The 12,970-nt window shown below is 38.1% G+C and overlaps 1 protein-coding gene across 2 annotated transcripts in view; it reads left to right on the top strand.

The window, feature by feature from the left end:
• dachd (dachshund d) overlaps window positions 1-12,970 on the top strand; it is a 134,393-nt gene that overhangs the window by 93,605 nt on the left and 27,818 nt on the right. For both annotated transcript variants that reach the window (XM_084724873.1, XM_084724874.1), the window contains exons 4-6: window positions 4,966-5,138; window positions 5,280-5,415; window positions 5,835-5,975. In XM_084724873.1, the coding sequence (XP_084580999.1) occupies window positions 4,966-5,138; window positions 5,280-5,415; window positions 5,835-5,975 (450 nt within the window). The remainder of the gene's footprint in view (window positions 1-4,965; window positions 5,139-5,279; window positions 5,416-5,834; window positions 5,976-12,970) is intronic.

Below are 12,970 nucleotides of genomic sequence, written 5' to 3'. Positions count from 1 at the left end.
GGACTGGTGTGCAAACCCTTGATACGACCACAACAAAGGCTCTCCATGTGTGTGCGCCGCCGTCTCACCTTTGTTGGAGAAATACATACACGACATGGGGGCATTTTACAAGCGCAATTAGGAGGAAAAACTGAAATTGTTTTGCAGTGGCGGACTGCATATGCATTGTGCAGTGAGTCAGTTCATTTAGCTTGCTTGACTGGAATGGTCCTGTTTAGTTTGACAGATCAGAAGAGGGGAAAAAATATCTCAACGCCATGAAAACCAAAGGCTTAGCGCCGAGCAAATCAGCCCTTTGTCTTGTTCAATTCAAATCAAAGGATAACCAGGAATGTTTGTTTGACAACAGCATTTACAATGCATTGTTCTGAAGCCCAGAGCCTCCCAAACAAAGACAGATAGGCTTTAAACAAGTCATTTAATTAGCACCGGATCCCCAGCTTTGGCTGCGCCAACCAATTATACATTCCTGAGGCATGTGCAGGTCCTATTTCACGGGAGCGAGAGGCAGATCCTCTCCAGCCCTGTCTCTTACAGTACATCTCTCCCCTTCCATTTAAGAGAAGGTAAATAGCCCAGACAGACAGCTTCATTAGCCAGCGTCTGAAGAGCGCGGGGCCGATTGTCGCTTAAATAGTGCGCTTTTACTGCAGGCCCAGCCGGCGACCTCCGATCAATTACAGCTGACATTATTGTTTGTCGGGAGCTTTTTTCCTGGACAGAGGGAGTAAAAAACGAGATCAGGCCTGAGCTTTGGCTGGAAATGTAATCTTCCCCCTCTCTTTGGTTCTTTCGCTCCACAAACAATAAATCATTCAGTTGAAGAGATAATAAAGTGCCAAGTAGGAGCTAGTTTAATTTTTGTCAGGGGAAATCTGTCCACAACAGAGTTAAGGGTAAGGGGCTGGCTGCTACCTCTGTACCATTTTCAATGACAATGGCTTAGTTCCTTTTTTCTTATTTTCCTCTGTAGGGTTAGACGGCCAGAGAAGCTGAAGTCCTGTTTAGATGAAGATTAACTGCTGCACAAATCACTGCAGGTTATCATTTCTGTCATCAAAATAAATTACTGCTCTCTTTTTAATCATTTTAAAACATTCAACATTCAATCTTTTTGCGGTGTGATTCTTTTAAGTATCGGACCTAGCGTCAGCCGTGCGGTTTGGTTCTGATGTAACAGCTTTTTAATCATGTTGTTACCGAGGGCTGTTTTAATTCATTCAATTCATCCTCTGCGATTCAGATCTTTGCTTATCCATGCGTGAACTCCCAAGCACTGCACGACATAATAGCTGAGCTGTTTATATTGGTATTAAGTGATTTGTAGTTTTAATGATGGTAAATAGGAGTTCACCTTTGCAGGTCCCTCAGGCTTACTTCAGGTAAATTACTCCAAATGCATTGTTTATGCCCTTCAGGAGAGAGGTGGGGGGGTGCTTGTGGGAATTCACCTCTCATCAAGTTTGAACTTCTGTATCGGAGATAAACACAAACTGACAAATATGTTTCTAACGGTTTGCCCACTGGAATATCTGCACAATATCTAGGTGATTAATGAGTCTGACTAATGCTTGTTGATTCTGTTTTTAGAGAAGAAAAACACAAAAATCCCAGAGTGTTATTACAACCAAAGCCCCTTTTACACTATACCGAAAACCCACTGACACCTACTAATATCTAGCTTTTTTCTTCAGTGGGAAAAGGTACAATTGACATTCACTCCTGGTTAGGGCTGGGTACCGTTTAGTTTTCAATAACGGTACAGAAGCCTTGGCTTTGATATTGGTTCCTTAACGATATCATACAAATTTTAGTAAATCATCAGAAACGTTTAGTTTTTACTCAGAGCTCTTTACTCAACCTGGATAACTGGATTAAAATGAAACTGGCAGAATATCTGTACAGTTTTGGACTATATTGAAAATATAAATAACTGTCAAAACTCCTTTATTTGGTTTCATATGACGAAGCTTTTTTTTGATAATTTGATACTTGATAGTATTGAAGCAATTCAATTGGTACCATAAAAGTATTGGTACCCAGCCCTGTTCCTGGGTCAAATGGCTGTGCAGTGGTCATAGGTATTTATTGGCTTCAGCTCCAAATGACAGTGATGTAAACTTGCCATAGATGCACAAATTTTAGCCCCTTTTCAGCAGAGGCGACGAAGGACTGTCACCTCCATCAGTAATTCTGACTCTTTTCCTCCTTTTTCATACATGTGCTGCTTGACTTGACTCAGTTTGACTCGGTTCATCAGCCCAGACAAGCAGAGTTTATACACACTTGAAGGTGTGAATTTAACTGATAACATGCTCATCTTTAGTCTACTGTCTGAGCAGTGGATGAAGTTCTTAATCCTCGAAAGTCCCCAGCATTTTGTTATCTAAAAGCTTTTATTGTGAAGTAGCAAAATGAGGAAATGTTGGGTTTTCATCAGCAGTAACTTGACACAACTCGTATTAGGCTGAAATTGAACATGAACTTCTAAACTAAAGTAAATACCTGAAAGAACAAACAGCAACACAGGAAAGAAATTAAACTTCAAACCACAGAGATTCTGTTAGAAGCTACAAAAGTACTGAGAGCTGAACATACAGACACTTTCAATAACTTTTTTTCTCTGCTGTCCTGCTGCAGACATCTGGTTTTCCAATGAATATCAGTGGAAAAAGGGCTAATTTTAGCAGGTTTAGCTGCATTTCAAAAGCCTATATATACACGCTAATTTTCGTCTCAAATTGTACAGGATTTTGAACTGCAGTTAGTTACTCCTGATCCTTTTATTTTGCAAGAATAAATCTAGCAAATGGGAAGAAATTGCATATGAATGAAGTGAAAAACACTTAACTTCTTGCAAAAATGCCAGATTCCCTGAATAAACCAATATCCTCCTCACCTGGCTCCTTTCAGCAACAAATAAAGGGATTTGGTGGACCCTTGTTGGTCTGTGGCACATTCCCCTACAGTGGCCTGAATGGGCTTTTATGGGAGAAACACCGCTTTAGGATGGGGTGACATGAAAGGGGCTGGACAGGCACAGAAAGCGAGACTAATACCCCTTAGAGTGAACAGAGGTTCAGTGTTTCCCCAGCGCGCTGTCTGTCAGGTGGAGACACATCACCAAAATCCATATAGCATCAAGTACAAGATACAACAAAGATACAAGTAGACTTGATCCTCCACTTTTTTCTTATTGATGTGGTGAAAATCTGCCTGCTTAGAGTCCATGTGTCTTTATGCGTGTAGCTGTGTTTGATTGGATGGGTGTAATGTATCCACCTCAAAGGCAGAATAAGTCTCTTCACTCTGGCCCTTGAGTGGCCTTGAAAGGCTGATAGGTAGCCGAAACCTCTCCATGTTGTCCTACAGTAAGTACCCCCGCAATCAGGCCCTCTGTGGTGTTTTTTAATTGAGCTTAGCCTGCTGAGTGGTAATTGATTCAGTCTGAGCTACAGCAGAGGCGCTGATACAAGGTGCTGCTTGGCTTCCGCCTTTCTTTAATCTCCCCTGCTTTATATTGTTTGGGAATACTCGCCACTGAGAAACTGCATGCCATCTTTCTTATGGAAATCAATGCTTCTTTTGGAAGGAGGGGAATGACAGAGAGGAGTACTTCTCATGTCCTTTCATTTTCAACCAGTGTCCTTCTCTTTAGAGGCTTCGCCATGCAGATCTCCTTGCCCTTTGGCTACTGATGTTTTGTCAGAAAAAGAAGAGTGGAGTTGTTTTGTGGATCAGCTTTCTGTAGTGCAGTATCTTTTTTTCCCCTTCTTTCTTTCACGCAGCTTTTTTTTTTTTTTTTACCTTGAACTGGGCTGCCAAGAAAAAGAGAAAAAAAAGGAGTGAAAAATCAACAGAGAGGCTCAATCAGATCCAATAGTGTCTATGAGGTTTTCTTTAAAGCATTTGAGGAAAAGCATCTGAGTGGCGCGGAGGAATGAGACCAAACTGTTCCCAGTCACTTTTGATCCTGCCAGTTCAAAGTCCCCATAGAGCGGAGGGATGGGGGGGGGGGGTACTGTGGTTCGGAGTAGAGAGGGGGGTACAGACACCTAGCTTTGACCTTCTGTCTGCGCTCATGTCCTTTGAAAGTTGGCTTGTTTTCATTAAGCCATTCAGAAGCACAGTGCAGGGCCACAGTCTGACTAACTGCGAACCCCCTATGGTATCTTTATTAGACATTCTTTACATTTTCGGACTACTAATGGTTCAATTTTCCCAATTAGGCATCCATTGCTCGACAGCAATTGAATAATTTAAAACATTTGTAAGATATCTCTGATGTTGTAATGGAATAATTTCTGTGCATATAAAAGAGAAAGAAATGAAAATCCCATTATTGTGCGCGCTGAAAGTGACTTCTCTTCTTCTCTTCTTTTTCTCTCTCTGGTCGGGAATATAGGCTGCTATAATTAGCCTCAAGTCATTGCCATACTGTGGTCTGGTGGTACTTGTTTGTCATTAGCACATTTAACTAGTCATTTGGGTAATGGCTTTCAAGATTGCCTTTGTTTTTACAGATATATTTTTTATATGTAAATATTGAGATAATTTCCATAATGTGCCCTTTTTATTCATCATAGAATAATTGATGCATTTTTATAGCTGTGTAAACTTTGGTCTTTGAGTGACTGTGTATAAAGTTATCTTTATTATTATTGCAGTAGTATCTATTATTAACATGTGTTGTAAAACATTTATGTGTATTATGTTAACATGGAAAGATACCAGAGATGCGATTAATTTGAATTATTCCATTTTTTTCCTAATGGATGGCAGTGTAAAGCTTTAGTGTTATTGGACACCAATTTTAAAGGGTATCTCAGTGGTGGGAATTACTGATTGCTGAATTAACAGCAGCAGGTTTTGAGTTTCCAGCCAGGCCCTCAGAAGTTTCCCCTGTGAATATCTCACTCATAATATGCATCATTGAGTAACCAACGACCTCTTCATGTGTCTCAGGCCTGGAACTCCCCTTCATGATGATGCCACACCCCCTGATCCCAGTCAGTCTGCCCCCAGCCTCTGTCACCATGGCGATGAGCCAGATGAACCACCTCAGCACCATCGCAAACATGGCCGCCGCAGCACAGGGCCAGAGTCTGCCCTCCAGAATGGTCACCTCGGTTATAAAGGTAAATTTTAAAACAGAAAGCAACAATGCCGAAATGCTAAATGGTTTAAAAGTGACGTCCTCCTTCCTCCTCAAACGTGTCAATCTACACTGGATATTTATTTTGGATGTGTGTGCATTTCTGTTGCTGCTGGGGTTGCAGGAACGTGTGCCGGACAGTCCCTCCCCTGCTCCCTCCTTAGAAGACCACAGGAGGCCAGGCAGTCACCCATCGTCCCACCGCAGCAGCAGTGTGTCCAGCTCCCCAGCCCACACAGAAAGCTCCTCAGACAGGATACGTACGTCTCTTTATAACCTCACAACACAGTTAGTTGCACATAAGAAAGTAAGAAAGAAAGAAAGAAACTAAAGAAATTAGTAACGTTTTGTTGAGATAATTTACATTGAGTAAACTCATAAAAGTGAAAGTGAATAATGGATAATAGTTTGTTATTTTCAGTTGCAACCATTCTTCAAGCACCCAAATAATGACAAATCAGGTTCACTGCTCACTGTGAACAATTTTTGGGGGATCTGAGGGAAACTCAAAGATTCAAGTTTATCTAAAGAAGAAAAGGAAATGATCTCAACAAAAGATTATAGGTCTAAGAGTTTTATTTTGACTCAACTTTTTCTTTTACAGTGTTATAACAGAGTAGAAATATGTCTTCTTAGTAATGTTCCTAATGTCATTCCTGTTTTGTCATCCTCTCCCCAGCGGCACACCACAATGGCCTGTCCATGAACCACGCCCTGCTAGGCCTGTCCCCCAACATCCCCCCTGGGCCTAAAGAGGGAGACCTGGCCCACGACATGAGCCATGAAGCAGCTGCACACAAGAGGATGCACACTGACAAAGGTGGGTCGAGTTTCATTTAAAAGAACAAAATGTTTATTAAAGTCATGTCTATATTGCAGGATAAGCACATTCATACAAAATTATAACGCATTTATAAGACTTTACAAAAATTCTGTATTAATTTTTATAATCATGCATAACTCATGCAACATTTTAATCAAAATCTAATACCAGGCAAATCAAATCTGATCAAACCACACCACACCCACACAGTCCTGATGAGGCATAATAGATGAATTTACAAGTGTTAAACTCTTAACAAAAAAACTTTATGCTACCTTTTTCTACTTTAACTTTGAAAATAGTTTATGAATTCTTGAATATTTCGTTTTATTACGAAAAACCTATTTGAAGCCAAGCTTGTAGGATCTTTATAGACTTTTTTTTAAAATGCTGCAAAAGAAACCTACAACTTTTTCCAGCTACAAGAAGCAGAACTGTGATATGCATGCTCCCCTCAATATGAATGTGGGTTTATGCATTATGGGTTCATGTCTATGCTGTATAAATGTTGTTATCAAAACATTTAAAAAAGCATACATCATTTTTTTTTTTTTTTTTTTTTTTTTTTTTTTTTTTACAAAATAGTACATTAAAGGTCCAGTGTTTTAGGTTTAGGGGAATTTATTGGCAGAATGTAGTTCAGCATTCATAGGCTTTATAACTCCATGCCAAAGTGACAGCAGTGTTAGAAAGAAGATCTGAGTTCTTGGTTACACAGCACATGTAATGCTACATTGCCACACTGCAATGCCACAGTTATAAAGACAAACAGAGAACGGCTCTAACATATTGGAACAGATTATCAATTCAAACTTTCTGAAATGTAATAACCTCTTATAAATATCAATAATTTGCTATGGCATGACTGAATGAGCTTTCATTAAAGTGACAGCGCTGAACAAGGTTATTAGTAATTATATGATGTTTATAAGACACTATTCCAATTCAGAAACTTATGTTAAATTATGACAGTTATAACATGTTGTGTAATCCAAGACTCAGATTCTTCTATTAAACACTGTTGTCACTGTGGTATGGAGCTATAAAGCATTATGAATGCTAAATTTATTATATACTATGTCTATCACTTATAAAACTTATAATAAGGGGTCGTGCATTATTATAAAGATTTAGAGTTTTATAAAGCTGTATATATGCAGTTTATTTATTATGAATGTGCTTACAATACATTATGGACATGGCCTTCAAAGTTTGATATTGTGGTGTTGTCACCATTATACACCATTTGCTGACAAGGATTTTCAATACGTTCACTTAAAAACTTTTTTTTAAAACTCACAATATCAGATAATAGGGTAAAATGTAGCTTTACTTATTTAATGATCACAGTGTTTGAAAATGAAATGACAGACACACTCCTAGCCTATAATATAAATTGTAAATCTGGGAATTAAAGCGATAGTTCACCCAAAAATGAAATGTCACTCAATGTCTACTCACCCCTGTGCTGATGTGAGGATGGATGAAGATCTCCAGTTCATAAAACACTCCCGGAGCTTCAGCAGAAAACAGTGCTGCAGCCAAGTCCAGTACAATTGAAGTGAATGGTGACCAGTTTTAATGTAAAAAAAGAACACAAAAAAAACACAAAATGTCTCCATACTGCTGGTGTGGTGTAATCCAAGTGTCTGTAAGCTGCAACATTAAGACCTGATCATCGTGCACACGCATTAACCCTAACCAAGGCGGCGTGACACGAGATCATCTGTGTTTACCTGCTACCTGGAAGCGACTCAGACAGCAGAGAGAGATCTGCTCAGAAATAGTGACTTGTTATGTGCACAGTTGACTTTGCAAACTTTCAACTAAGAAGAAAATGTCCGGGGACTTTGACATAGAAACATTATTTCTTTGCTGCAGCCGCGCTGCTTGGGCGAGAGCTTGTATACCCGCTTCAGGTGTCTGCATGCGGAACTGGTCTGAGAGGCTACAGTTGACATTTAGGCTAAAAACATGGTTTAAATGGCATCTTTTTGGGTCAAATTTTAATGTTGTGGCTTACAGACACTTGGATTACACTACACGTGCAGTATGGAGACATTTTGTGGGTTTTTTTGTGTTCTTGTTTTACATTTTAAAACTGGTCACCATTCACTTCAATTGTACTGGATTTGGCTGCAACGCTGTTTTCTGCTGAAGCTCTGGGAGTGTTTTGTGAACTGGAGATCTTCACCCATCCTCACATCAGCACAGGGGTGAGTAGATATTGAGTGAAATTTCATTTTTGGGTGAACTATCGCTTTAAGTCTGATAACAAAAGATGAAGGTTTCAAGGAGAGCAGAGCAGGTATGCAGAAAAATCTTAAACAAGTGAATAACAGTGGAGGCAGGAGGACCACCTGAGCTAACGGTGGAAACCACATTTGAATAATGTGTCACAAAGTCAGAGCAGGTTGCCTTCAAGTGTAATAAACTTAGATTGAAAGACTTTTTTCAACCAATTGAAGTGGAAGATAACATCAGCTCTAACTGTAGACCCACCAGAAAATATTCTGCATGCCTTGTGTATTTTTTCACCCACAGAAACACTTATGATTTCTAAAACATAAGGCCTTGAATATTGATAATAACATTTTAGAAATGTTAATCCTCTGACAGGATTTGCAGTCAACCTTCAATTTATTCCAGTTGTAGATTGTGTCACTATAACAATACTCTAAACTAATGAGACCACAAATCAAATATGCACTTAAGAAGAGGTGCGATGTGTAAGTGTAAATATGTGTGGGTATATATGTGTCTGTGTGTGAATAAATGTTTGGATGAAATGTCGCACACATTTTTCTTGCTGGAGAAATCTGTGTTGTTGAAACTACGCAGAAAGACTGTCACTGTGTTTAGATGCTTTACATTTACATTTATATTACACATGACTTGTTGGCATGTAAAGAAAATCTCTTACAATATAAATCTATAGATAAAACTACCTTCATAAATGGTTTATGATTAGGTTATTAATTAGGCTGTAATCCCATTATAAATTATTAATAAGCTGTTACAACACATTATATAAAAAAGCGTCATTGATCTGCTGCTCAATGATCTCATTGCTTACAAAGGTTCCTCTGTCTTCTCCATTAGCAGCATTTATACCTTTTAGCTTTATCATATATTTGTTAACAAAATATTTGCATTTAACCACCATCAGCACATCTTAACAGTCAAAAAGTCTCGTTTGATATTTCAAATTAACATATCAAATTACCAGATTCATACACTAAGGCTTTGGCAGTAGTGTTTACCTTTGTTTTTACAGCATGCATTGTTTTACACTTTACAACAAGGCACTCTTTGCCAGTTGTAAATGATAAAAACTCATTCAAAAGTTTAATTAGTTGTAAGCAGTATTTGGATCTTGCCCACATCAATGATTAAAAGAAAGTTGCAACTTGTTTATAATTGTTTATTAATGATTTATATTTATATTAGGTTATATAACCTAATTATAAAGCATTTATAAATCATATTCTATTGTACAGTGGTACTGATAAACTGAATTTATTTTACTGATCTTGATGTAAATTTTTTTTATGAAAGTTTCAGACTAGTTTTAACTCAGATTTTACATTATCATGCCCTCATGTCCTTTACTGTAATAGGACACTGCAGTTAACAGGTGTAAACAGGTGCGGACAGTTCAGAATATTTTGTTAACAGGAAGAATAAAGGATTAATATGAAAAAAAAGTAAAAGAGCTGCTCTCAGATCTCATAATCATAAAAACATTAATCATTACAGCTACTGAATGTTAACCCTATAATTAGGTTTTGTATAATCAGATTTTCACACAGATTTAGCATCATCAATTTATTTAAAATCAGAATTTTCTATATACTGAGTTAATAGCGATATTTGTACAGAATTGTGGGCAATAATGAGCCAAGTTTAAACAGCAATAGACTTGGGCACATGTGGTATTTCCAATCTTGTCCATTGATACTGAATTTGGATGGGGAAAAAAAATTATATTATTAATTGCAGGCATTGGTTCATTATTATTTTGCAGCTTGTAAAAAAAGAAAAGAAAAAAAGATAGAAATCTACCAAGAATGGCAGATTAAATACAAAATGAAGCAAATAATAGATTTTAGTATTCTCAGTTGGTTTTGATCAGAGCAGGGGCGGGCTGTGCTGTGCTGTGCTGTGCTGTGCTGTGTTGGGTGATGCAGGGTGGGGTGAGGCTGATAATGATATTAAAACCACTATGGAAATCATTGGGCTGTATGTTCCCTGTTGGCTGGGCTGACGTGAAGATCAGTGTTAGACCTTCGCTCACAGGGTGTGAAGCAGCGAATAGTAATAATTAGCAGGATCATGAGCTGAATTTATGGGTCACAAACTGTCTAACTGTCTATGCATGTGTGTGTGAGTGTGTGTGTGTGTTTGTCAAGCAAACAGAGCAACACAAACAGAAAAAAAAGAAAGAGAAAAGGAGAATTAAGTAAGAATCCACAAACTAAATCAACCGAATGTAGCAGAAATCTCACTTCTTTCTTAGCTGGATTGACTCCTCCATACTCAAATTATCAACACAAATGGACTGTAATTTCTTTGCAATATTAGAGAAGAAAGCAAATGACCCGGCAATCCACACCAATTCTAGCTAGTTGACCTACACACATCTACCCGCAAACACACGCTATATTATCTTTGAGATTGTCAATTCCTAATATGTCACTGGACTTGATTAGGATTCTGAGCTCTCCAGTGTGTGCACCAGAGGTCTCGGGCTGTGGAAAACATTTTTATAAAATAACCCATTAATGCAGAGGAGTGCAACTAAATTAGTTACCAATTTGCTGAGCATGAATTAATGAAGAGAGCTTCTCCCGGCTCCCACAGTTGTAATTTTCATAATAACCCCAGACCTTTATTTGGCAGGTTGTTTAGTTTTTTCGTTTGAAGGTTTTCATTAGTCTAATGAGGACTGTGCAAGGGCGAGCAGTCAGCACAATTTACATGAGGAAGCTATCATAATAAATGAGGCAATTTGAATAACATGCACAGGTTTATGCAGCGAGATAAGAGAGATTGTAGCAGCCAGATTCAGAGGTAACCAATACATTAGAACCAACTAATAACCAAAGTAATTCCAATAAAAGCTTTAAGTGAAGGGAATAAAATTAATGATAGATATATTGAACTGTAATGATATGATACATGATGCATTAGATTAATAAAATAAATGTGCTTCATTGTTAAAGAGGGGAGAGGCCTCACCATCCGAAGCTTTGTTTATGGTGAGCTTTTTAATTAGGCTTGTTCATCGCATCAGTTTGTTTAGATAAATGAGATAACATTCCAATGGTTTAATGATATTTCTCCACTTGTTTGATCTTTATGATCCTGGCAGAGCATTAAATTAATCTCTCGCAATGCACTCTTAGACGAGAGCACAGTGGGCGCAGAGGAAGGATGCGCTGCCCCGGCTCATATGGAGGCTATTTAAATAGTCAGACACCTCAGAGACAGCCACTATAATGTCACATCACTCATATCCTATGAACATGTCTCATCTTTTTCATGTCAGCTCTGCTGATGAAGGACAAAGGCTGTTTGTTGTTGTCTAAAAAAGACCGTTTTCCAAAGTTGTGTCACCCAGTGCACAGCAACCAGATGGTTACTCTGTTTTTTTTTGGGGGTGCTGTTGTTTGAACTTGATTATTTTTTGTCCAAATTTTGCCCAAGAAAAAGAGGAGAGATTAGATGGTGTGTGAGAAAAAAGGCTAGTAGAAAGCTAAGTGTTATCTCACATGTGACTAATTGAATTGCTTCAAACAGAAAGTCTGTGGCAATAGCTTCCGACAAGCCTCTGTCTCGTGAAACAGCAGGTAGCTGACAAACAAGGGGAAATTTGAAAGGTACGGAAGCCTTTGGCTGTAAACTCACTTTGGACATCAAACACTTGACATCATTTTATTTCCTCGGGGAAAAGGTGTTTGAAACACAAGCCATATGTATGTACATCCAAGTATAAGAGTTTTCTGTAAATACCATGTGGCAGTTTAAGCATTTTGCCAACAACAAATTTCCCCACTTTACCTCAGCCCTCCTGCTGCAGTTAAACATGCCACATCTCTTTTACGCTGAGCTAAAACGCCTGACAGGAGAGTCGGCGGCTACTACAGTATGTAAACTGATTCTGTAAACCATATTTTAAAAGTGGGTGATTCACTGGTAATATGATATTGGCACTTCCCTGGTAAACCTTATATATCCGTGTTGACACAACAGGAGATGCACTCATAATGTCCTCCCTAGCACAAATGGATGCTTGTGGTGTATTATGTCACCCAGAGGTTCATCCACTGTTAATTTTGACAAGAGTTTTTAATTTGATTTCAGTCTTAGTCACTGATTGAAAATTGTAGTTTGTTAAATAATGTTTTAGTCTTCCGTTTTTCTGTTGTTGTAGTCAAGATTTAGTCAGTGGAGTTTTACTTTTTTCTAAAGTTAGTCAATGTTTTCTAAGTCATAATTTTCTCAGACAGTTTCATGATGCTGCAATGGATTTCGACATTGACATTTCCTCTGGCAGTAAAAATTCCAGTGAGAAGTAAGCACACCTTGAACTGTGATTAGTAGGGCTGATTGTTTTCATTGTTGATTATTTTCTTAATCAATCCATTAATTGTTTGGTCTGTAAAATGTCAGAAAAATGTGGAAAATGTTGTTCAATGTTTCCCAGAGCCCAAGATGACGACCTCAAATGTCTTGATTTGCCCACCAACCAAGGATGTTCAGTTTACTGTCATAAAGGAGTAAAGAAATCAGAAAGTATTCACATTTAAGAAGCTGGAATCAGAGAAATTAGACTTTTCTTTCTTAAAAAAAAATACTCAAAGTGATTAATCAATTATCAAAATTGTTGGCCATTAATTTAATAATTGATTAATGATCAATTAATCATTGCAGCTCTAAGTTAAATCATCTAGGCTAGAATTCCTGACACAGTCTGTCATGTCATATAA

Source organism: Lutjanus erythropterus, chromosome 8 (genome assembly GCF_056507025.1).
Source record: "Lutjanus erythropterus isolate fLutEry1 chromosome 8, fLutEry1.hap2, whole genome shotgun sequence".
NCBI lineage: Eukaryota > Metazoa > Chordata > Actinopteri > Lutjaniformes > Lutjanidae > Lutjanus > Lutjanus erythropterus.
Note: the sequence above shows the minus strand (reverse complement) of the source record. Positions and strands in the feature narration are given on the sequence as shown.